The sequence below is a fragment of the Bufo bufo genome, chromosome 6, assembly GCF_905171765.1.
Source record: "Bufo bufo chromosome 6, aBufBuf1.1, whole genome shotgun sequence".
NCBI classification, from domain to species: Eukaryota; Metazoa; Chordata; class Amphibia; order Anura; family Bufonidae; genus Bufo; species Bufo bufo.
The window spans coordinates 215,826,168-215,852,918 of NC_053394.1; the positions used below are offsets into that span (position 1 = coordinate 215,826,168).

Below are 26,751 nucleotides of genomic sequence, written 5' to 3' on the forward strand. Positions count from 1 at the left end.
CAATTTTTTGTTTTACAAAAGTGGGTTGATGGTCACTTCCTGTCCTGGCTATTAAAAAGGGATGGTCTCACTTCAGCCAATGGCATTTATCATGTAGAGGAAATTAATACAAGGCATTTACTAATGTATTGTGATTGTCCATATTGCCTCCTTTGCTGGCTTGAGTAATTTTTCCATCATATTATACGCTTCTCGTATACAGGGGTTATGATCACCCTGCAGCACAAATATGAGGTGGCTGCTATGGGATTTGCTGCGCATGCGTGCCTATGCATGCACCCACAGTCCTGGCCACCAAAGATGCCAGCGCTTTTTCCTATAGTGTGCAAGCACGGCCACCGCTGCTAGATTGCACGGTGGTTATAACCCCTGTATAGGAGCAGTGTATAATGCGATAGAAAAATGAATCCAGCCAGCAAAGGAGGCAATATGGACAATCCCAATACATTAGTACATTAGTCTACAGGATAAATGCCAAATTACTGAAGTCAGACAACTTCCTTCTTTGTTTGGAGTTTATAGTATGGCGAATAGCCTCACTTAAATTTCTCACTCAGACAATTAACTCTAACCAGAGAGAAAAGGGTATGAGTTTAAAGCATCACACATTACACTGGTGAGTGCAATGCACTACTGTGGGTACCATTATCTTGGCCTAGCAAGAGAGCAACAGAGCTGTCATACTGCTATCCTAATTCTACCCATCTACTATTATTCTGCATGGAGTTTGTATGTTGTCTCTGTGCTTGCTTCGGTTTCCTCTGGGTACTCCGGTTTCCTCCCACACTCCAGAGACATACTGATAGGGAATTTAGATTGTGAGCCCCATTGGGGACAGCTTGATGGTAACGTCTGTAAAGCGCTGCGGAATATAGTAGTGCTATATAAGTGCATAAAATAAATACCAACAGGAAAGATCTTCTCATCACAGCAGTAGTAAAATAAACTTTGGGTTCCCTATCTATACTGGATTTTTATCTCTGTGCTGAATGCTATAGAAGAACACTCTTCAGTATGGAAGTGTCCCTTGAAAAGACTGCCACCACAACATGCGGTGCAGTCCCTAGGACTTGTATTGATATTTGACATCTTTGATCACTTAAATACTGAGTTAGTCTGCAGTTGATGAAAGCAGGCATTTTTGAGTGCACAGTTTTTGCTGGATTTACTGCTTTTCTGTGCCTTACAATAGTGTTAGATCAGTGTCCATATTGCTTTGGCATTCGGTGCTAGCAGCAGACAGTTTTCTAGACATTTGTAGTGTCTCGCGACCTGTTGCTGGCTACCACACAGTGGCTATTGATGGCAAACTACTGGTGAAACCACAGGTTCTCTTCATGGCCAGACCCTTACATAGATTTGGCCTCTTGTTGGCGGCTGCACATAGAGCAGAGTTTGATTTATTATTTTCTCTCAATGATGATACATAGACACTTTGGCTCCAACTCTACTTGGAGTTAGGATCCAGACATTTTGGAACTCGCTGAAAAGAATTCCAGTTCTTCACTGCTGGCTGCAGTGTTTTTATCTGTCACCTCCCTGGCATCGTTAAATGATTAACACTTTAATTGCTTAAGTGCTGTAGTGGAACAGGGCACATGTAAATGCTTCGGGCAACATATAAGGTATTTCTTCTCTGTGTCTTACAAGTCAGAGTGAAAAGCATCTTCCAGGAGTCTCTGTACCCTGCCCCCACCAGATATCTGCGCTTTACGCTGGTCAGATAGTTCCTGCTGCTCTGTTTTCCCACTGTGATGAGATTATTGTCTCATAGAAATTGGGCTCTTTCAAGTGACCATTGCTGAATAGAGCTGCTCTGCAGTTCTTTCTACTGTGTTACAAATTGGCATATCAATAGGACCAGGTGGCTTAACCCCTACCTCTCTAAAGCTTTATCCTTGCCTCAAGCTTTCCCTTATGTTTTCTTGCCACAAATAGAGTTATGGTGTCACGAGAATGTATTACTAGTTCATGCAGTGGTTTCATGGTTACTTAAAAATAACAAGTAAACAGTTCAAATTTGAATGAAGACAGTAGTTGGCTCTCTACTTTCAGGTACAACATTGTGCTATGTTGTAAACTATTGCAAACCTTTGCCAGTTTAAAGGGCATCTGTCAGCAGACTTGTACCTATGAAACTGGCTGACCTGTTACATGTGCACTTGGCAGCTTAAGGTATGCATGTTGTTCCCATGTTCATATGTGCCCGCATTGCTGAGAAAAATTTAGTTTTAATATATGCAAATGAGCCTCATGGAGCAACGGGGAAGTTGCCGTTACACCTAGAGGCTCACCGTATTTTTCGCCCTATAAGACGCACCGACCCATAAGACGCACCTAGGTTTTTGGGGAGGAAAATAAGAAAAAAAATTTTTTAACCAAAAGGTGTGCTTTTGGTGGGTTTGGAACTAATGGTGGTCTGTGGATGGCACTATTACTGGGGATCTGTGGCTGGCACTGTTACAGGGGGGGATCTGTGGCTGGCACTGTTACAGGGGGGATCTGTGGCTGGCACTGTTACAGGGGGGATCTGTGGGTGGCACTGTTACAGGGGGGATCTGTGGCTGGCACTGTTACAGGGGGGATCTGTGGCTGGCACTGTTACAGGGGGGATCTGTGGCTGGCACTGTTACAGGGGGGATCTGTGGCTGGCACTGTTACAGGGGGGATCTGTGGCTGGCACTGTTACAGGGGGATCTGTGGCTGGCACTGTTACAGGGGGATCTTTGGGTGGCACTGTTACAGGGGGGATCTGTGGGTGGCACTGTTACAAGGGGGATCTGTGGGTGGCACTGTTACAAGGGGGATCTGTGGGTGGCACTGTTACAAGGGGGATCTGTGGGTGGCACTGTTACAAGGGGGATCTGTGGGTGGCACTGTTACAAGGGGGATCTGTGGGTGGCACTGTTACAGGGGGGATCTGTGGGTGGCACTGTTACAGGGGGGATCTGTGGGTGGCACTGTTACAGGGGGATCTGTGGGTGGCACTTTTACAAGGGGGATCTGTGGGTGGCACTGTTTTATATGTGCCATCCACAGCCCCCCCCCCCCCAGCCCATAACTGTGCCATCCACAGATGTTCCCCATAAAAACTGTCATCCACAGATCCCCCCCCCACCGCTCCAGTGCTGCAGTATACAAATATAAAATGTCTCATTCAATTTAAAGTGGTGAAACATGCCACCCCCCCTCCTAATATTACCGTACATCCTAACAGCTTCTGTACAATGCAGGCAGGCCGGACGGCCGGCGCGTCACTCACTGACGTCACTTGCCTGCGCCGCCTGCTTCATTCATAAAGTAGGCGGCGCAGGCATGGGACATCAGGGAGTTACGCTGCCGTCCGCCCGGCCTGCCTGCCTGCATTCTACAGAAGCTGTTAGGATGTACTGTAATATTAGGAGTGGGGTGGGGGGCCTGTTTAATCACTTTTATTGAATGAGACATTTTATATCTGTATAGTGCAGCACTGGAGCTGCGGGGCCGGACTAGAGTGACTGCACCGCCCCGCCGCTATTGCCGGCCCCCAGCTCCTCCTCCTAGATCCGCCCCGCTCGCATATACATCGCAGCCTGCGATGTAAAACTGTCAGCATTCGCCCCATGAGACGCAGGGGCATTTTCCCCCCACTTTGGGGGGGGGGCGGGGTTTAGTGCGTCTTATGGGGGCGAATAATACGGTAGCTCTCTCTGCAGCTGCCATGCCCCGTCCACTTTGATTGCCAGCACCGGGCAGGTATGATCACATCAGCATATCATTCTTGTGTGTTAGTAGAAATAATCAGTCGGCACTCTGGAAGAAGGTGGTGGTGCTCGTATCCTGGGTTGCAGGCCCATACATCCAAATAGAGGGGGATCAGCACTCACTTTTTGATGCTAACAAATCTTCACTGGGAATAAAGTGAGTGCTGATCCACTTCTACTTTCATTCTTGCAAGTTATACTTTGATGAAGCAAAATAATTTTTGCCTCATAGATAGGGATGAGTGAATGTTTCATCTAAAGTCGATTCGCATAAAACTTAATTTCAATGAAGTTCTCACTCCGTACAGTATTAGAATATATCTCGCGAGACTTCGCGTAATAACTTCATAAATTGATTTCTACTGTAGAAAAAAAACATTTCCTGAACTCTGGTAGAGCTCGCTTAGTACAGTATTGAAACAAAGTTTTATGTGAATTGACTTCGGATGTTTCTTCAGAAGTCGATTCGCTCTTCCCTACTCATAGACATTCAAGATAATAATTAAATACAAAAAATTAGGGATCGACCGATTATCGGTTTGGCCGATATTATCGGCCGATATTGAGGATTTTGAACGTTATCGGTATCGGCATCTATTTTGCCGATATACCGATAACGTATTGGGAACACAGAACGCGCTGCTCTCAGCGCGTTCTGTGTTCCCTCCGCAGCACAGGGGAGAAGGAAGCAGTGTCTCCTCCCCCTGTGCTACTGCTGCCGCTGCCGCCAGTGACAGAAGAGAAGACAAGAGGAGGGTAGGGGCTGTGGCCGCTGCGCCACCAATGAAGAGGAGTCTTTCATTCATTCATATACAGGAGGCGGGAGCTGCAGAATCACATAGCCGACTCCCGACCTCTATGAACGGCAGCTGCGGTCCGCGGTAGTTAACTCCTCAGGTGCCGCGGATCGCAGCTACAGTTCATAGAGGTCGGGAGCCGGCTATGTGATTCTGCAGCCAGCTCCCGCCTCCTGTATATGAATAAATGAGAGACTTATCTTCATTGGTGGCGCAGAGTGCCCCCCCCCCCCCCCCCCCCCCAAGCCCCCCAGTATTAATCATTGGTGGCGCAGTGCGCCCCCCACCCCAATCCCGGCCAATAGTAAAAACATTGGTGGCGCAGTGCGCCCCCCCCCCCCACCACCCAGTATTACTCATTGGTGGCAGTGGCCACAGGATCCCCTCTCCCCTGCTCCTCCGATCGGAGCCCCAGCAGTGTAAGCCTGGGGCTCCGATCGGTTACCATGGCAGCCAGGACGCTATTGAAGCCCTGGCTGCCATGTTCAGCTCCCTGCTGCTGTGTGCACAAAGCACAGAGCAGCAGGGACAGTGTGAGATCCTATTCACCCTGATAGAGATCTATCAGGGTGAATAAGACAAGGGTTCTAGTCCCTAAGGGGGCTAAAAGTTAGTAAAAAAAAAAACACAAAAATATTAAGTATAAATGAAAAAGATTTATGAAAAAATACACATTAACAATAAACAAAAAAATACACATTAACAATAAACATTAATTTTCAGCAGATTTGTGTAGGAAATTTTTTTTTTCTCAAAAATGAAAATTCCCAGAATATCGGTATAAATTATCGGCTATCGGCCTGAAAGTTCACAAATTATCGGTATCGGCCCTAAAAAATCAATATCGGTCGATCCCTACAAAAAATATTAAATGTCATCTCTCAGCAACAACCCTACTACACAAGCTTTAATGTTAGGGCTGTCCCAGCTGATTGAAAACATACCTTTCTTCCCCTGACCCATTGCTGCATGTAAGAGAATTAAGGGGGAGATTTATCATCTCTCTTGCATCAGAAAAGTAGCATAAAAAGTCACAGGTGCGACTTTTTCAAAAATTGTTGCATCTATTGGTTTCATGCCGCTCTCGCCACTTTTAACCTAAAGGGGGCATGGTAAGGGGGCCAGCCACCCTGACAAATTAATCTTTTTCATTTATGCCAAATAAAAGCCTGAAGTCTTTAGTAGCTTTGATCTGTTGTAGATTTCTGTGTAGGGCTCATGCACACGAATGCATTTTCTCTTCTGTGTCCGTTTCCATTTTATTTTTATTTTTTTGCGGACCGTATGTGGAACTACTGGGGGGGGGTGTAGGCAAGTGCATCTTTGGTGCATGTGCGTCCAAATGTGCATATTTTTTTAAAAACCATTTGTCCTAAACACAGCATCGGATTGGAGGGAAAAAAGTATGCTTGTCATCACCAAGATCAGACCTAACAGGCTTTATGACCGGTTTAATAGGGTTGATCCTGCTGACAAATGTGTTATGTGCATACAGTATCCGGGGAATTTAATGCTGCTAGAGTACTATATATCATATCTTGTACTTGAATTAACCCTGTGCTGCAGACTAGGTCACATCGGATCTCGTTGGAGGCTGCCTAGTGTATTACTGCACACAAAACATACCAGCATTTTTTGAGGCCTTCAGCAGTGACCGAAATCTAGTCACTTCAGGAATTATTCCATAGCAGGCAGGTACATTTACCCAGTAGGGGGTTTGGAAGTCTGGCTTTCAGTTATAAGCCTTATGGGGACGACATTCTGTATAGGCAATTATCTATAACTTTCTTTTCTGCCCTTTAGAAGGTTTAGAAGTAATTAATACATATGGCTGCATCTGCTCATACAGTGCATTAAGATCCATAGAGCACGGTATATATTTTTCCTCCGTTCCTGGGTGAAGGTGGCTGGTTTGTTTGCTTTGTTTGTCTTGTCAGCTCTTTGTACAGTACATCCCTAATGGAATAGAAGAGACCGATCAGCATTGTACAATCACAGCCAGCATGCTGGCATCACATGATGCTTTTATTGCTGACTTCTAACTGTACATTATGTACAGATCTGGAGTAGGCAGTCTAGTTTTGGAATTGGTACAAAAATGCGTCATGCCCTTGAAGGATTTTATGCAAATATCAATTTCCATGATTTCAGCGACAAATTGGTGAAAAATGGGCACACATCTGTTACTGTCATCTGTACTGACAATATTGACAGTTAATGCAGATTGACTACGCAGTGCTGCTGGTGATTGTTCAACCGTTTACCATTACATGGGTACATGGATGGATAGCTTAATATGGGGAAGGCAGATAAGATATACAAATATGGATAAATGGTAATGTGATGCAGATTTTAGCTGCTTATTTGGTGCTGTATCTGCTGACATTTTCACTGATAATATACAGTATATGGGTTATTGTGAATGCACAAAATAATATATACACAAGGAAGTTCTTAGCAGAAAAGTTTGAGATGGCGAGCTTGATGTACTTTAAATGTCAGTGTATACAGTAGTGCTTGAAAGTGTGTGAACCCCTCAGAACTTTTAATATTTCTGCATAAATTTCACCTAAAACTACACCAGATCTTTCACATAGAGTAAGTCCTAAAAGTAGATAAACATAACCAAATTAAACAAATGACTCAAAATATCAGACTTGCTCATTTATTTATTGATGAAATTGATCCAGTATGATGTCTGAGTGGCAAAAGTATGTGAACCTTTAGGATTAGCAGATAATTTAAAGGAGAAATTAGTCAGGTATTCAAGCTGGAAAAAGTTACAAAACCATCTCTAAAAAGTTTGGACTCCACCAATCCACAATTAAACAGATTGTGTACAAACGGAGGAAACTCAACACCATGATTCCCGTGTCCAGCAGTGGTCGACCAACAATGATCATGCCTAGAGTAAGGTGCATAATAGTCTGCGAGGTCACAAAAGAACCCAATGTAACCTGTAAACAACTAAAGACCTTTCTCATTAGGTAAAGTTGATGTCCATGAGTCCACCATCAGGAGGACACTAAACAACAATGGTGTGCATGGCAGAATGGCAAGGAGAAAGCTGCTGGCCTCCCTAAAGAACATTGCTGCCCGTCTGCAGTTTGCTAAAGATTACCTGGACAAGAAGGCTACTGTAACAATGTTTTGTGGACATATGAGACCAAAATAGAACATTTTGGTTTAAATGTGAAACGTCATGTTTGGAGAAATTTAAAGCACTGCATTCCAGCATAAAAACCTCATCCCATCTGTGATTCACAGTGGTGGCAGTATCGAGGTTTGATCCCATTTTGCTGCATCTGGGCCAGGACAGCTTGCTATCATTGACAGAACAATGAATTCTGAATTATACAAATTCTAATGGAGACTATCCGGATATCTGTCTGTGAGCTAAATCACATGAGGATGTATGTTGTGCAGCAAGACACTAAGCACACAAGTCTTTCTACCAAAGTATGGTTAAACAAGAATAAAGTCAAAGGGGTTTTCTGGAACTTTTGTACTGATGACCTGTCATGTCTCGGAAAACCCCTTTAATTTTGGAATGGCCAAGTCCTGACTTTTTAATTCATTAGAAAAGTTATGGAAGGACTTTAAACGAACAGTTCATGGGAGGAAACCTACTAACATAACAGAGTTGAAGATGTTTTGTACAGAGAAACGGTTAAACTTTTTCCAAACCAATGTGCAGGACAAATTAATAATTACCACAAGCATTTATTGCTGCACAAGGGGGTCGCACCACATATTGAAAACAATAATTCACTTATTTTTGTCACTCACACAACTGGTGTTGGATCATTTTCTTTAATAAATGAATGATCAAGTCTAATATTTTTTACTCATTTGTTTGATTTTATCTACTTTTAGGACATCTGTGAAAATCTGATGTAGTTTTAGGTGAAATGAACGCAGAAATATAGAAAATTCTGAGGGGTTCACAAATAGGAACGCATTTTCTGCTTGCTGTGGGAACTAGTGCTCAGGACTACTATGTTGCATGGGCATTTACATAGACAAACTGATTTTTGAGCCAACCAACTTGACCTAGTAGCTATCCCAGTAAGGTGAAGGACTGGTACTGACTTGTAGAGTAGAGTTGCTGTATGTTTATTTCTGACAGAACACACCATGAGCTCACCACTTTGATTGTTGCACATGCTTTGGCATCATTGATTATGACAGAACACCTTAGCTTTTCACAATAATGATGGTACGGGCATTAATATGAGACATGACCAACATCTTGCCAACAGTTGCTTCACTGATATTTAATCATTCTAATGAATTCCAATGTGTGTAAATCACTGCAGGCAGTGAGCTCACACTGTGTTTCCTAAAGTATACTGCATGGGCACACTGCCTAGCAAGGCAGCAACATGTCTAGTGTGAGCCAGCCCTAATACGCCAATGGTAACTCCAGGTCACAAGTTTGGAGAATGCAAGTTATGTACAGCTTGACCATGTGTAAAATGGATGTGAAAATTGTCCCATTTTTTCCTTTTTGGCTGGAACATTCACCTGAATTTGACTGCTTATTAAAGATCTAAGGCCTTATTCACACATCAATGTCCGCGATAAGATGGACAATGATTCATCCATGTTCATATCCACAAAGGGTATGTTTTGGGTCCCGGTGTCTGTGTGTTTTGTTTTTTTTTGCCTTTAAGGCTACTTTCACACTAGCGCTCGGGGTTCCGCTTGTGAGTTCCGTTTGAAGGCTCTCACAAGCGGCCCCGAACGGATCCGTACGGCCCCAATGCATTCTGAGTGGATGCGGATCCGCTCAGAAGGCCTCAGTCTGGCTCCGCTTGGCCTCTGTTCCGCTCAGCAGGCGGACATCCGAACGCAGCTTGCAGCGTTCGGGTGTCCGCCTGGCCGTGCTGAGCCAAACGGATCCGTCCAAACTTACAATGTAAGTCAATGGTGACGGACCCGTTTGAAGTTGACACAATATGGTGCAATTTCAAACGGATCCGTCCCCCATTGACTTTCAATGTAAAGTCTGGACGGATCCGTCTGACTAACTTTCACACTTAGAATTTTTTCTGAACTATAATGCAGACGGATCCGTTCTGAACAGATCCCAACGTCTGCATTATAGGAGCGGATCCGTATGTGCAGACACCAGACGGATCCGCTCTGAACGCAAGTGTGAAAGTAGCCTTAGCCATGTTTATCACTTATTCCTTGTGCATTTCTAAGCTATATTCAATAGTGACCTGTTCCAATGTTTTTCTGGAGGTGGTTGAACAATGCTACTAGGGGAGAATACAAATACTTTTTGCCATGTAGGACCATGTACTGCAGGTCTAAGAGTGAAGGACTAGTATAGCTGGGAATGTCCCTCACTAATGAAGAATACTAACTGCAAAATACAGATCTTCTGTGATCTATGGAACATTTTGAAAAATAAATCCTGAACACTGTTATATTATTTCTCCTGTTTTGTACTTTAGCTTGTACAGTTGTTTGCGCTTGACCTTTTAGCAATGTCTGTAGATAAGAAGAAATAAGAACCTAAACAGGCAGCAGCTTATACCTTTTTGGTGTGGTGTAAATGTGTTTGTTGGAGCGGTCTATGTGGCCACTTCCCTTTGCTTTGGCTGCTGTGGTTGAGAACAGTTCTCAGATTACATGAGGTCTGTTGAGGCAGATGGACTAGTGCACCTGACTGTGGCCTCCCATTAACTTGCCTCTGCTCTTTTGACCTACTGTTCTGCCATATGCTGCTTTTATGTAAATAAGCAGGTAAGTACAAGGCAGTCCAGGTGCCACAGGGAAGACAATATCTGTGGCACAGTCCTGACCCAGCTGGGAAATTGCAGACTTCTGCCACAACTTGCTGCAAGGATATTGCAAGGTCAGACATGATTTGCGGAAATGTTGAACTTCAAGGGTTGGTTGCTCTGGGACAGTGATGGCATATCAGTAGCAGATATGGAGAAGACATGCATACAGACTGAGACAGATGTTATGTTGGCAGGTTTGAACTCTAGACTGGAAGCTGTTGGTCTAACCAGTGGCTGTATGTGGTTTGGTATTGGTGCACTTGCACATATTGGGGAGTTTCATTAAATGTGTTGTAGATGAATTTGCAATTTGGCAAAATTATCAAAGTGATATACTGGGTGCAAATAACTGGTTGTGTTAGACACACTTCTCTTCCTTATACCCTGTCACGTATACTAATATTGGAACCAAGGAAATGGCACATCTTTAATACATTTGGGGGAGATTTATCAAAACTGGTGCCAAAGAAAACTGGCTTAGGTGCCCATAGCAACCAATCAGATTAATCGTTTCATTTTCCAAAGAAGCACTGAAAAATGAAAGGTGGAATCTGATTGGCTGCTATGGGCAGCTAAACCTTTTTTTCCTTTGTACCAGTTTTGATAAATGTCCCTCTTGGTGCATTTTATGATTTGTCTTAGGTCACGAAGGTAGGTATAAAAGTGTTCCAAAATGAATCTCCCCCATAATCCATACAATTTCATGCAGGTGCATGTCGCTAGCTGTAACGGTGGTAAACTGAAGGAATGAAGTGATGTAGGAGTAAGGGTCAGTTCACACGGCTGATTTTCAAAATACACATGTAAAAAAGCACTGCTGAATCCAAGCAGATTGTGCGCCTCAAAATTACGTGCGCTTTTTGATGCTTTTTTTGTAAAGCGTTTTTCAGGCAGGGTTTTCACTTTATTAAATTCTATAGTACATTTCTCACAAGTCGTTTTTCGTGCATTTAAACGAAATGGAAAAATTTGCGTATGTGCTCATCTCAAATGGTCACTTTTTTTCTGCTTCCCATTAATATGAATGAAAAATTAGCGCTGATTCTGCCCCAAGATAGGACATGCTGCTTCCTTTTATACACGCTTCTTTTTCACACGTTTTAAAAAAAGAAGCAGGTGCTGCTCCCCATTGAAATTAATAAGAGGCTGTTTTGAGGTGTTTTTGGTGCAGAATTTGAGGCAGAAACACTCCAAAATCAGCGCCAAAAAACTCAGTGTGAACTGACCCTAAGGTAGTAGGAAGCATGTTTGGGAGAGGTACCCTCTTACAAATGTGTAAGAACGTTACTATAAGGGGGGGGGGGGGGGAGTCTGAGGAATTACATTCAAGCAATGTGCAAGCTTTACAGCCATCTGAAGAAAAACATTATTGTAGTTATACAACAAAACTTCATTTTGGTAGCTCCAAGGCCTTGCACTCAAACACAGGGAGAACTTACCAACTCCTTGCAGATGTTGTATTCAAACCCAGGAGCCCAGTGCAAACCACTGAGCCACCATGCTGCCTACCAGAATCCTGCAACTATACTATATGGTGTTTTTTAGGTGGGTTTGACCAGATTCTGTTTGCAGACCACCATTCAATCTACCCATCTATCGGCGATTCCGCAAAATATGTATAATATTGGCAACTGTGAATTTGTTGCAGAAGGGCGATACTGCCTTTACTGATGAGCATCCTGATGTGTTGCCCACCAGTGATAACTGGCACAGCTCATACAGCTGCAAATTACGTGTTCATCTTTGTCGCTCTATTACGGTCTGCCTTTGAAACACCAGAAGTTAACAGCTGCGCATAAAATAAATTATTCATCCTAATGATCCAGAACAAGGTGAGGAGGATCTAAGGGACAGCTATAGAGTGGATGTCTGCACAATTTTTGCAGGTATTTTAAGAGTTAATGAGCACCACTGCCACCTCCTCCATCTGTCACATTGACTGTGAACCCATAAAACAGACAAATGGTAATGCACAATCCCCTCAAACCTTAGCCCCTGTGTATTGATTAGAATTAGGAGGCCTCTCCTTCTCGGTGTGGCAGTAGCTTGTTTGCTCTGAATGTATAGCGCTGTAGGAAATGTTGGCGCCATCTAAATAAGTAATGATGATAATGGCTTCTTTCAGCGGCACACGTACTTCTGTCCGCTGGAGGATGGGGGTGAGTCATATAACATTGCCTCTTCTCTCTGTGTCACTCTGTTCCCCCCTGAGGACGCTAGCATCTATTTTTACTCAAGTGACACATGTACGAGCCGGGCTTCTTCTCATCCTTTCTTTGATAAAGAGGCCAATGATAATATATGCCAAGCTGATCTTCTTTAAATGTGGGGCCTTCAGTGCTTGTGTCATTGGCTTTACCAGGTGGCATTTCAGCTCCATAAGTGTGGCTCACTAACAGCAATGCCTCAGCTTTGTTTTCTTGCTCAAGAAGTCACCAGCCTCATTGGTTTAATGATGACTGTGTTGAACGAGCCACTCTCCATCGCTGTCTTGCCAGTTTTATTTTGTCCGTGTTCCTTCTGATACCATCAAAGCAGATTTTCCAGGGGTCCCTAGCATCAGCGTTACACATCTATTTTATGCTAGCTGTTCCATCTTAAAGTCTGTATTTTTTACTTGTGTTGCATTATTCTCTATTTCTTTGCTGGTCTAAGAGCTGAAGAGCAAGCAAGTGAGCAGTGTGAAGATCCCCCCCCCCCCCCTTCCTCTTGACGTGACTGCTGCATTGCCCCCTCTCTCCTTTCCTCTGTAGGTGGATGCTATTTCCGTCCCTTGCTGTATTACCCATCTAACAATCAATTCCATCGCCTGCCAACCAGGCCTAGTGGAGCCGTCTGAGCCATTCTGCATGTCACCTGGGACAAGTTCCAGTCCTCCTTTGTTTCATGACCTAATTGGGCCAGCTGTCAACTGGGTCCAGGTATTAACCATTTGGATACCAGTGCCACACAAGCAGATGGAAAGTGATCCCCCACCCACTACCATCATTGTGTGGGACATACTCTCTATTTCCTTCTATCGCTGCTACATTCTGTTAACATTATGTCCTTCACAAGTATCTTACCAACTTCATAACATTTGTCCTGTAGTTTGGTTAGGTGGGTGCTCCTAGCCAGAAATCATACGGCATCCAATATGCCAGTAAATAGCCCCAGTAAAAAGCGGGTAGTAACAGATGCATTGTATTTAAAAGTATGTAAAGAATTGTTGCCGTCTATGATTTCACATGGAGGAGAAGATTCATCATGAGGGGACATTTTAAGCCAGATTTGCTTGAGATTGTGCTGCTTTAATTTGCATCAAACATATCAAATGTCACACGTTGACAAATACTGCCCTTCTTTGTAAAATGCAATAAGGAGAGAAGAAACAAAGTAATCGCGGCACTCACCAGAGTAGACGAAATGTTGCTGCTTTATTGAAACTTCCTTAGAAGAAGATGCACATTGGATCCTTCTTTGTAAAATACCACTTTTGTCTAGAGAGATTACTTCCGTATTTACGCCATCCCGCTGAGATTGTGCCTTTTATTTTTATTTTTTACAACTTTTTTTAAAAAAACATCTGCATTCCGTAAGAATTTTAACAGCGCACACTTTCACTCCCACTTTTCAGAAGTGACAAGAGCAGCATACAACCACAAACAGTTGCAAAAATGTGCAACTTTTTTACGCCAAAATACTTTAGTTTGGTGATTAATAAATTCAGCCCACTGAGTGAACTGATCCTGAATATCGGACACTGAACAGGACACCTGGATTTTGCTTAGTAAACTGACATAGCTGGTGTTCCTCCCCGTGGAGTTGTGTATATTTTGTTACTAATAACTGAATAATTACGGGCGCGTGTTGGCGTTGTTTGTACTAGTGGCATCTGTTATTACTTACTGTATTACTCCACATAAATGTTACTTGGCATTTCTCTATCATAGACAGCAAGTTAAAGCGAGTGTCTTGTAGCCATGCCTTCACCCATTCGGGGAACAGACCTGGAAGGGGCACCTTGTGGCCTCTCGGAAAAGGCCATTTTGTGCCCATGTCACATCTATTTATAGTCGCCATGGAAAGGAAAGGTTTGGTTTCATGTAACAACAGTGCAAGTTAATCAGCCATATGGTGTACAGAGAGCAGTCTGCTGCATACCCATCTCTCCCATACATTCACCCAGCTTGAAGCTTTGCAGTATGCCGGCAGCTTCTCTGAGCACATTGGAGGGGGAGGGGAGAAGTGGAAGTGTGACCCCCCCCCATCCCCAACTACTCCCTCCTTCTCCGTTGTACTAAGCAGCTTTAACTCATTCTTGACACATCAATTACCAGCATCAACAGAAAGCAGTGCCATGTTTAACCAAACAGATACAAGTGAGACCATTTACCATACACATACTGTACACGTCATTCTGTTAGCTTGTGCATTGTGACAGCTACTAATGCCGCCTCTAGGATTTAATACGTTTTCAACCAACAGTTTAAGGGGGCACCAGAGGACACAGCAAACACTGAGGTAAACACCCCAATGTAAACTACACCATCTTGCTAGAAGAGAAGATCTAGGGGGAGATTTAAGGCTACTTTTACACTAGCGTTCGGGGCTCCGCTTGTGAGTTCCGTTTGAAGGCTCTCACAAGTGGCCCCGAACGGATCCGTCCAGCCCTAATGCATTCTGAGTGGATGCGGATCCGCTCAGAATGCATCATTTTTTCACCGTTTGTCCTCCGCTCCGCTCAGCAGGCGGACCCCTGAACGCAGCTTGCAGCGTTCGGGTGTCCGCCTGGCCGTGCGGAGGCAAACGGATCCGTCCAGACTTACAATGTAAGTCAATGGGGACGGATCCGTTTGAAGTTGACACAATATGGCTAAATTTTCAAACGGATCCGTCCCCCATTGACTTTCAATGTAAAGTCAAAACGGATCCGTTTGCATTATCATGAACAAAAAAAAATTTTTTTTATTTTTTTGTTCATGGTAATGCAAACGGATCCGTTCTGAACGGATCTAAGCGTTTGCATTATAGGTGCGGATCCGTCTGTGCAGATACCAGACGGATCCGCACCTAACGCAGGTGTGAAAGTAGCCTTACTGGTGTCAAGGAAATCTGCCCATAGCAACTAATGAGATTCCACCTTTCATTTTGAAAGGAAGCTCCCAAAAATGAAAAGTGGACTGTGACTGGTTGCTATGGGATTTACACCAGTTTTGATAACTCGTCCTAGTTTCCAGACTCAACTAAATATCTACAGTTTGTGGTTATGAAAGGAGACACCTGAGTAGATCTTGAGGAGGTTCAGTTGTCAATTAGGATTCTCTACCTTGCGATATATTTGTAACAACCCCATTTTCTGCTTTTGGTTCATATTTCTTAGTAGACCTAATATACTGTTGTCTTGTAAAACCACACGTCGGCGAGTAGCCGATATGATGGCGTACATGACTGAGCGCTTTGTGATTTTCTGATTGCCTTCATTTGCTCTCTTGATTCTACTACTTTCCACTTCCAAAGATGAAGCTGTACCCTTAACCTAACCACTGCTGGCCCACAAGAGAGCGACAGTATGCTGCCTCAGGATTTTACTAGTGTAGCATTGTGTATTACATGGGATGTCCTGAGAGTGCATTATCTGTATTTTATTGCTTAGATCGGGTTTTTATCTGGTTGACCTTTTACCTGATTTCTGCAGATAAGCACCCATAGCTTACCTCATTTTCATTATGATCATTATTTCATTACTCTTGCTGCTCCATAAGGTTCATTTTGCATGTAATTGTAATACTGCTGCCCACAGGTCCATCTAAACAAGGACATTTATATGACAATCATGTAAAAGATTACGTAATATACTGTTCATAAATAAACTGGAGGGGACGGCAGTGAATAGCCTGGAGGTGGGAAAATCTCCTTTGGAGTCTGATAGATATAGGTTGTTCTCCTGCCTGTACCTTGTCACTGAGAGAGTGGATCAATGCAACATCGCCATCTAGTGGTAATCCTTGTTAATACATTGTACTCCTATGTAATAGCGGATCGCAGATTTTGTATTCTTGGTAATATATTGAGAGGTTTTAGCTGTAAATGTACTGTCTAGGTACAGTAGCTGCTGTAGGCACTTGACCCCACACCTATCCCGATCAATAGTAAGGTTATTGTGTAATATTCATTCTTGTTTTCCTATTCTCCACAGGAAAATTTTATTCATGTTTTCTTATTAAAGTGTATACATCTATTGCTTCCAAGCTTTTCTGTATTGCAGACTGTGGGTGTTGACATCTGTATCTTCTCTGAAGCAATGATAACCACTCCCCTTGTGTGAGAATACATCATTGTCATTGTGTACGCCATGCTGCTGTCTTCCAGCCTGCAGGGGAGAGGCAGCAAGTGTGACACTATGGAGGCGTGTGTGCGCTCCCCAGTGTCCGCTCTGCTCGTGCCAGCCGTCTGTTTTTTGTCTGTACGTGTCAGGCCCACATGTTACATACTGAGCCTCAGCCTCTGACTCCACATGCCCTTTCTATTCATTTCTTTTTCATTAGAATGATATGGATGACCATGTAACACTATCCTTGCTTTAATTCAAGTTGCAAAGAGGCAAATAGAATGATTTATTTCTCCTACACCATTGCTATTATCACAATTGTAATTGCAATAATGTACTTATATCATACATATCTTACACAGTGCTATGTGTTTTGAGTTTTGTGATTTTGTTTTAATTGTATAAATTGTGGCATTTATTCAATTTCTACTTTTTCAGCTCTCCTTTCCTCCTGGTGTGAAGAACTGGGAAGGCTGCTTCTTCTGCGCCACCAAAAAAACAGACAGAACGACCCCCCAGGGAAACTCCCCATGCAGCCCCCCATGAATTCTTTGAGTTCCATGAAGCCATCCTTATCCCATGGGTAAGCTTGCATTAGAGAGGTTCTCCCTAATTGGTGGAGCATAGCAAACTAAAGATGCATCATTCCACTTGACTACTCTTATATGTCCATGTGCTGAAATAGACTACCCCTGTGTGATGCAGAAGTAACTCTGACCACACGACCACAAATTTTGCAACCTGTGCACAGATTGCTAAACATTGTGCTGTCCAGATGACTGCCGAAGAAAATACTTGCAAGTTGCATGCAGCACCACAAGCTGCAGTGGCACACTTGATGCCATCTTATCTGTATGGGCATCATTACGTTGGTTAAGATACACTAAATACAATAGTTAAACAAAAAGTTCATGCATAGAGTAAGTCTTGGACACCAGAAGAGTCATCTACTCTGAAACTTGGACAAAAAGGTCAAGGTGAAGGGTGCATCCGTATGTCTTCAAACAGTGAGTTTCACAATTGGGTCAAACTGCAGTAGTTAAGTCAACCTTGTTCTCCAGCATAAAAACTAGCATTGATTGGTCACCCTTGGAATGCAGTCCGATCTGTCAGCAGCATGTTATAGAGCAGGAGTAGCTAAGCAGATTGATATATAGAAAAAACATTCATTATAACCTGTGATTGTACATTTAAATCTTTGCTCATTCTGGATTTAAAAGTCCAGTAGGTGATTCCCAACCTTTTCTGTATGAGCACATATGCAGACATAAGTGTCAGGCAGTGGGTAAGACCACCCACTGGACTCCTAACTATAGAAAGAGCGGGGATTACAATCAGAAAATGTCCCTATTAGCTGCTCCTGCCCTAGACCGTTTGGAATAACCCTGAATTACTTGTAAACTGCTTATTGTTAACTCCCACATTTTTTCTCTCCTTCTCTCCCAGTGATGGATCTTTCCCATATGACTCCGTCCCTTGGCAGCAGAATACAAGTCAGCCTCCAGGTTCTCTGTCAGTGGTCACAACAGTTTGGGGCGTCACAAACACTTCTCAGAGCCATGTAAGTCATTTTATTTATGTAGCACAAACATATTCCACACTGTAGATAAGCACTAACATCAGTCTCTACAACCTGACATCCTCCGCTCATTCACAAATATCAATTATCAGTATATTTTGCTGATGTCTTTATTTCTTTTGAAGTGTGTGGGACATATCATTCCAAATGACCATATTGAACCTCACACCCCAATAATGAAACCCTCTATGGACCAAATGGACATTTAAAGGGGTTATCCAACATTATTATAGAACTCCCAGAGTGACCAACCCATGGTGGTGATCATACTTACCTAGTCCACGCCTCTGGGTTAGTTGTCTGTTTCTCCCAGACCCTTCCTCTCCCTGCAGCTCTAAAAACAACTTTTGTCGACAAGGGTGCATGTGTCCTCTGCAGCCAATCACAGGCTGCAATGGTTACCTGCTCTCCTTGCATCATGACAATTGGTCACATAATGGAAGAGGAGCAGGTCACTGCTGCGGCATGTGATTGGTTGCAATGGTTATGGGTCTCCCCCATCGACGGATGTTTTGAGCTAAGCAGGTAGTGGAATAGCTGGCCTGGGAATGACGGACAACGAACCCAGCTGCGGGGACCAGGTAAGTATGATCTCCACCACAGGTCAGCTCCTCTGGGAGGTCTTTATTAGGCCTCTTTCACACGAGCGATGTGGATTGTGTCAGGATTTGTTCAGGGGAAAACTGATCGTTTTGCATGCAAGTTTAATCCGTTTGGTCTGCGATTGCGTTCAGTGTGTGCATTCTTTTCCATCTTCTCCTAGCAACCATCAGGGAAAAACACATTGCATCCGGATGCAAACGCACAGTATAGAATATGCTGCGATCTTCCCTGAACGCAGAAATGATGCGTGGAAAACAACGCTCATATACACAGAGCCGTTGAAATCAATGGGTCAGGATTCAGTCCTGTTGCTATGCATTTGCTTCATTTATCGCACCTGGACGGAAAACTCGCTCGTGTGAAAGATGCCTTAGAATCTGGAATCCCAGAAATGGTGATTGAAAAGTAGATTAAGGCTCTGATCACTAGTGAACATAGTAAAGTGTTTGTACATTAAGCCATTCCCTGCCCTAATTAACCATCTAAAGATTAGAAAACAACATTTTCCAGCATAACGTCACCTTCCGTCTTTTGTTTTATTTATTTTTACAGGTACTTGGGAACCCAATGGTTAATGCAAACAATCCATTAAACCCAGCTGCCAACCCCATGGCATCTGGCATGAACAGCAATAGTGGTGGCATGAATTCCCCACAGTTTGCTGGGCAGCAACAGCAATTTTCCTCAAAGGGAGCATCCAATCAGCCATACATGCAGCAAGGCATGTATGGGCGTCCAAACTACCCAGGGGGTGGTGGCTTTGCAGGGAGGTAAGTAATTGACCTGCCTTTCACTGTTGCTCTGTGATGTTCACCTGTGCTGAGTTGGTTTGCTTTCTAGTGGTTGTATAACATATATCCAATGTGGTTGGTGTAGAGTTAAATATGTTATGAATGTTTATAAGTCTTATGTAATTCTGATTTCAAGGAACTCTTGTTTAACAGCTATCCAGGTGGACCCAATAACCCTTCTGGAATGGGCATCCCACAGCACACACGGTCACCTGCAGATTTTACCCAGCCTGCAGCAGCGGCTGCCGCAGCTGCTGTTGCTGCTGCAGCTGCTACAGCGACCGCCACGGCAACAGCTACAGTGGCAGCACTGCAGGAGACGCAGAACAAGGACATGAACCAGTATGGCCCAGTGAGTCCACATTGCATTGTTTATCTCTATTGCTTATTATTACCTCTTATTGTAATGTGCATTCAGTATACCATTACCTAAGAAAAATGTACAGGTGTTTTCTGATCCTGATATTGGACAACATACTGTATTTTGCAGCACTGTTCATAGAATGTATCCACTCACATTCCCTTATTCAGCAAGGCTCTCAATCTAATTTCCCTATCACCGCACAAACATAAGAAGCCAATTAGCCTATCACATTAACCTATCACTATGTTTTTGGAGACATTTTGTCTCGTATTCCGGTGCCTGTGAGTAACTAATTGTTTGTGCCACGCAAAATGCGACATCTTTATATCTTCCCCTCCCTCTTATCCATCTTGTGTGCCTTTCCTGCCTTAATCCTCATCCCTTTCAGAAATGCATGTCGCATTTTACTCTTTTTTTTTCTTTCTTTTGTTGAAGGTGTGTTCCTCTTTCCAGATGGGTCCAGCCCAGGCCTACAACAGTCAGTTCATCAATCAGCCTGGCCAACGAGTCCCATCTGCTATGTCAGGGAATATGAACCCAGCTGGAATGGGTCCTAACATGGCACCTTCTAACATGAGTGGTCCTCCAATGGGGATGAATCAGCCTCGGCCTGGCATGAACCCTTTTGGAGCTCACGGTCAAAGGATGCCTCAGCAAAGTTATCCTGGACCCAGGCCACAATCACTGCCTATGCAAGGCATGAAAAGACCTTACCCAGGGGAGGTGAGCAACAAAAGCTATTAATGATAATAGCTAGTGACCATCTTAGATGTATGTATTATATCACACAGTAATGTCATTACTTTCAAAAGAGCTGTATACTTTTACATTTAACATAATTACAGTATAAAATTATTGAGGTGATGGCGATTGCTAAGGATGTGGCTATAAATGAATCAGCCTAGATGTGTACCTAATAAACAGCACAGAGTACAGTTTTTTCGCTGCAAATTAGAAACTTGTATTTACTAACCAAGGTGTATATCCCAGGAGGTTTTTAAGTAAATCACTAGAGGTATACTATAACCAGTGCATGGATGCCTGGTGGGATTTTTTTTTACTGTTTTAAGCTTGTAAATATATTTGGTATTTGATATTTTGTGATGAAAAGGCCTGCGACTTTTTCTTCATGTAGTCGCAGCATTTTATGTTATCCATTTTCCTGAGATTAACTTCCTTATAAACAATTTTTATTTATTTGGCTGTTTAATATCTGTGAGGACAGCGAGACAGTCGTCCCTTGTGTGCCGATGGAAGCAGGGATGCAACATAGCAGCCAGTGGTTAACTGTTATTAGTGTGCAGTTGATTTTTGACCACTTAAATTATCTACCACTCTCTCTCTTCCCATATGTATATTCCAAAATGTATTGTAGGAAGGCGCAAGGGTCCGTCGTTGACTGAAGGTATGTGTCACTGAGGTTCCTGGCCTCGGTGAAGTAAGAGCCGGTATTTTCGGCAGCTAATGCTGATTGACACTTTACTATTTTAGTATGGCTGTATAGCTGATCCGGGACCGCTCTTACTGGGAGTAGTCAAAGTGCTGGGTGGATGACTATTCCCCACGTTCCAGGCCGGGTCTTGACTGGCCTATAAAAAACCCAGTCGACAGTGTCAGCTGGGAGTGATTACCTCTCTCTGACAGAGGAGCTCTGGCAATCGCTGGTGTGGGAACTGAGCTCTGTGATGGGCTTGAAAGCTGAGACATAGCTGAGACCTGTGTGTTGTGAGTGCAGGCCACCTAAAGCCTGCATTTTTACTGCTGGAGGCAGAACCGCCGACAAGGTGACGTTTTTTTTTATGCACAAACTTTCTACTCGGTGTGAACAAACACCAACCTTGCAAAGTGTGTTTTTGTTTGACCTTATGTGTGAATAAACACGGACATTTGAATCACGAACTTGTACTTTGCCTCTGTACTGCACCCGCTTATCCCAACTACCAGAGCAAATCACAATTGGTGGATGATGCGTGCATTGCAGTGAGGCTGGCGTGAAGGCCGAATTATTTATGTTTTTCTGGGCACAGTTGTATGTCTTACATCAAACCAGCGCGATTACAAACCGTGTCCCTCGACAAAATGGAAGCTGTCGTGAAAGCCCTCGTGGAAGCTAACCTGCAACAGCAGGAAACAAACCAGCTTCTGTTACAACATGTGATGACTTTACAAGCAGCAGGAGTATCCCAGAGCATCCACGATGCCTGGAAAGCGATCTTTGCGTGGATCTTCAAGATGACTCCCGCAGAGGACGTTGAGACCTATTTGGCCATCTTCGAGAAGGTAGTCGTGAGAGAGAAGCTACCCCGGGAGCTATGGGCTGAGGTAGTCTCTCCGTTCCTTGCGTCTGGACCCCAGCAGGTGTATTTTGACTTATCGGATGATCAAGCGGCTGATTACCCGACAGTAAAGGGTGAGATCCTGGCGAGACTGGGGGTGAATGTATTAGTCCGAGCCCAGCAGGTGCATCAGTGGGAGTTTAACCCAGCTGAGCCCGCGAGGCCCCAGTATTATACCCTATTACACCTGTTGCAAAAATGGCTGCAACCTGACGTGCTGAGTCCCACTGCTATGTTGGACCGTCTGTTGGCTGATGTGTTCTGGAGGGCTTTGCCGTACCCCCTCCAGCACTGGATCGGCCAGGTGTCTCCTGGTAATGCCCTTGAGATGGTGGACCTGGTGGAATGCTTTGAGGCTACCAGGAATTTGGGAGGGGGGCAGCCAAACCCCAGCAATCTCAATCCCAGACCCAGAGACCTGTGCCAACCAAGCCCGCCCGGGGTGTACCCCCCGTAGACCCAGCTCCAACAGTATGCTGGCAGTATCAGGATCTTGGCCACGCAAGGGCCGACTGTCCCCATGGAGACTAACTATGGATACCGCAACTCGTACACTAGGAAGCTGTGTGCATCAGGTATCCCAGAGACTATAGACAATAACCACTTGTGCCAGGTAGAAGTGGGAGACACTCTGGCAGTGGCTTTATTGGTCTCAGGGAGTCTGGTGTCCCTGGTTCGAGCGACCCTGGTGCGGCCCGACGAGTATACTAGTCGAAAAATCGGGGTCGTCTGCATACATGGAGATTTAAAGGACTATCCCACCGCCCTGGTGTCTCTATCCACGAGAGGCGGCAAGTGGACCCACTAGGTGGCCGTTGCCACCACTTTACCTTAGGAGCTATTAACCACCTCCGGACCGCCTAACGCAGATTCGCGTTCCGGAGGTGGCAGCCCTGCGCAGAGTCACGCATATATGCGTCATCTCGCGCGAGCCGAGATTTCCTGTGAACGCGCGCACACAGGCGCGTGCGTTCACAGGAACGGAAGGTAAGAGAGTGGATCTCCAGCCTGCCAGCGGCGATCGTTCGCTGGCAGGCTGGAGATGTGTTTTTTTTAACCCCTAACAGGTATATTAGACGCTGTTTTGATAACAGCGTCTAATATACCTGCTACCTGGTCCTCTGGTGGTCCCCTTTGTTTGGATCGACCACCAGAGGACACAGGTAGCTCCGTAATATGTTGCACCAAGCACCACTACACTACACCCCCCCCCTGTCACTTATTAACCCTTTATTCACCCTTGATCACTCCTGATCACCCCATATAGACTCCCTGATCACCCCCCTGTCATTGATTACCCCCCTGTCATTGATCAACCCCCTGTAAAGCTCCATTCAGATGTCCGCATGATTTTTACGGATCCACTGATAGATGGATCGGATCCGCAAAACGCATACGGACGTCTGAATGGAGCCTTACAGGGGCGTGATCAATGACTGTGGTGATCACCCCATATAGACTCCCTGATCACCCCCCTGTCATTGATTACACCCCTGTCATTGATCACCCCCCTGTAAAGCTCCATTCAGATGTCCGCATGATTTTTACGGATCCACTGATAGATGGATCGGATCCGCAAAACACATACAGGCGTCTCCCTGGAGCCTTACAGAGGAGTGATCAATGACTGTGGTGATCAACCCATATAGACTCCCTGATTACCCCCCTGTCATTGATCACCCCCCTGTCAGGCTGCATTCAGATGTCCGTATGATTTTTACGGATCCACGGATACATGGATCGGATCCGCAAAACACATACGGACATCTGAATGGAGCCTTACAGGGGGGTGATCACCCCATATAGACTCTCTGATCACCCCCCTGTCATTGATCACCCCCCTGTCATTGATCACCCCTCTGTAAGGCTCCATTCAGACATTTTTTTGGCCCAAGTTAGCGGAATTATTATTTTTTTTTCTTACAAAGTCTCATATTCCACTAACTTGTGTCAAAAAATAAAATCTCACATGAACTCACCATACCCCTCACGGAATCCAAATGCGTAAAATTTTTTAGACATTTATATTCCAGACTTCTTCTCACGCTTTAGGGCCCCTAGAATGCCAGGGCAGTATAAATACCCCACATGTGACCCCATTTCGGAAAGAAGACACCCCAAGGTATTCTGTGAGGGGCATATTGAGTCCATGAAAGATTGAAATTTTTGTCCCAAGTTAGCGGAAAGGGAGACTTTGTGAGAAAAAAATAAAAAATATCAATTTCCGCTAACTTGTGCCAAAAAAAAAAAAATTTCGATGAACTCGCCATGCCCCTCATTGAATACCTTGGGGTGTCTTCTTTCCAAAATGGGGTCACATGTGGGGTATTTATACTGCCCTGGCATTCTAGGGGCCCCAAAGCGTGAGAAGAAGTCTGGGATCCAAATGTCTAAAAATGCCCTCCTAAAAGGAATGTGGGCCCCTTTGCGCATCTAGGCTGCAAAAAAGTGTCACACATCTGGTATCGCCGTACTCAGGAGAAGTTGGGGAATGTGTTTTGGGGTGTTATTTTACATATACCCATGCTGGGTGAGAGAAATATCTTGGTCAAATGCCAACTTTGTATAAAAAAATGGGAAAAGTTGTCTTTTGCCAAGATATTTCTCTCACCCAGCATGGGTATATGTAAAATGACACCCCAAAACACATTCCCCAACTTCTTCTGAGTACGGAGATACCACATGTGTGACACTTTTTTGCAGCCTAGGTGGGCAAAGGGGCCCACATTCCAAAGAGCACCTTTAGGATTTCACAGGTCATTTACCTACTTACCACACATTAGGGCCCCTGGAAAATGCCAGGGCAGTATAACTACCCCACAAGTGACCCCATTTTTGAAAGAAGACACCCCAAGGTATTCCGTGAGGGGCATGGCGAGTTCCTAGAATTTTTAATTTTTTGTCACAAGTTAGTGGAAAATGCAGATTTATTTATTTATTTTTTTCTTACAAAGTCTCATATTTCACTAACTTGTGACAAAAAATAAAAACTTCCATGAACTCACTATGCCCATCAGCGAATACATTGGGGTGTCTTCGTTCCAAAATGGGGTCACTTGTGGGGTAGTTATACTGCCCTGGCATTCTAGGGGCCCAAATGTGTGGTAAGGAGTTTGAAATCAAATTCTGTAAAAAATGACCAGTGAAATCCGAAAGGTGCTCTTTGGAATATGGGCCCCTTTGCCCACCTAGGCTGCAAAAAAGTGTCACACATCTGGTATCTCCGTATTCAGGAGAAGTTGGGGAATGTGTTTTGGGGTGTCATTTTACATATACCCATGCTGGGTGAGAGAAATATCTTGGCAAAAGACAACTTTGTATAAAAAAATGGGAAAAGTTGTCTTTTGCCAAGATATTTCTCTCACCCAGCATGGGTATATGTAAAATGACACCCCAAAACACATTCCCCAACTTCTCCTGAATACGGAGATACCACATGTGTGACACTTTTTTGCAGCCTAGGTGGGCAAAGGGGCCCACATTCCAAAGAGCACCTTTCGGATTTCACCAGCCATTTTTTACAGAATTTGATTTCAAACTCCTTACCACACATTTGGGCCCCTAGAATGCCAGGGCAGTATAACTAACCCCACAAGTGACCCCATTTTGGAAAGAAGACATCCCAAGGTATTCGCTGATGGGCATAGTGAGTTCATGGAAGTTTTTATTTTTCGTCACAAGTTAGTGGAATATGAGACTTTGTAAGGAAAAAAGAAAATAAAAATCATCATTTTCCGCTAACTTGTGACAAAAAATAAAAAGTTCTATGAACTCACTATGCCCATCAGCGAATACCTTAGGGTGTCTACTTTCCGAAATGGGGTCATTTGTGGGGTGTTTGTACTGTCTGGGCATTGTAGAACCTCAGGAAACATGACAGGTGCTCAGAAAGTCAGAGCTGCTTCAAAAAGCGGAAATTCACATTTTTGTACCATAGTTTGTAAACGCTATAACTTTTACCCAAACCATTTTTTTTTTACCCAAACATTTTTTTTTTATCAAAGACATGTAGAACAATAAATTTAGAGCAAAATTTATATATGGATCTCGTTTTTTTTGCAAAATTTTACAACTGAAACTGAAAAATGTCATTTTTTTGCAAAAAAATTTCGATTAATAACAAAAAAAGTAAAAATGTCAGCAGCAATGAAATACCACCAAATGAAAGCTTTATTAGTGAGAAGAAAAGGAGGTAAAATTCAGTTGGGTGGTAAGTTGCCTGACCGAGCAATAAACGGTGAAAGTAGTGTAGGTCAGAAGTGTAAAAAGTGGCCTGGTCTTTCAGGGTGTTTAAGCACTGGGGGCTGAGGTGGTTAATAGGGAGAGACTTTCCGGGCTTCCTGACCCTGTGGCCGGCTGTGAGAGTTGTTGATGCCCCTGAGTCAGGGGTAACTTCAGCAGAGTGGCCTGGCTCGGGTGGGAGGCAAGAA

General features: G+C 44.0%; 1 protein-coding gene across 10 annotated transcripts in view; it reads left to right on the forward strand.

The window, feature by feature from the left end:
• The window catches only part of ZMIZ1 (zinc finger MIZ-type containing 1), a 356,469-nt gene that overhangs the window by 306,440 nt on the left and 23,278 nt on the right, over nucleotides 1-26,751 (forward strand). For 9 of the 10 annotated variants that reach the window (XM_040438858.1, XM_040438865.1, XM_040438861.1 and 6 more), the window contains 5 exons: nucleotides 17,087-17,231; nucleotides 18,095-18,209; nucleotides 19,383-19,600; nucleotides 19,775-19,973; nucleotides 20,421-20,708. In XM_040438858.1, the coding sequence (XP_040294792.1) occupies nucleotides 17,087-17,231; nucleotides 18,095-18,209; nucleotides 19,383-19,600; nucleotides 19,775-19,973; nucleotides 20,421-20,708 (965 nt within the window). The remainder of the gene's footprint in view (nucleotides 1-17,086; nucleotides 17,232-18,094; nucleotides 18,210-19,382; nucleotides 19,601-19,774; nucleotides 19,974-20,420; nucleotides 20,709-26,751) is intronic. The other variant, XM_040438864.1, reaches the window with a different exon arrangement.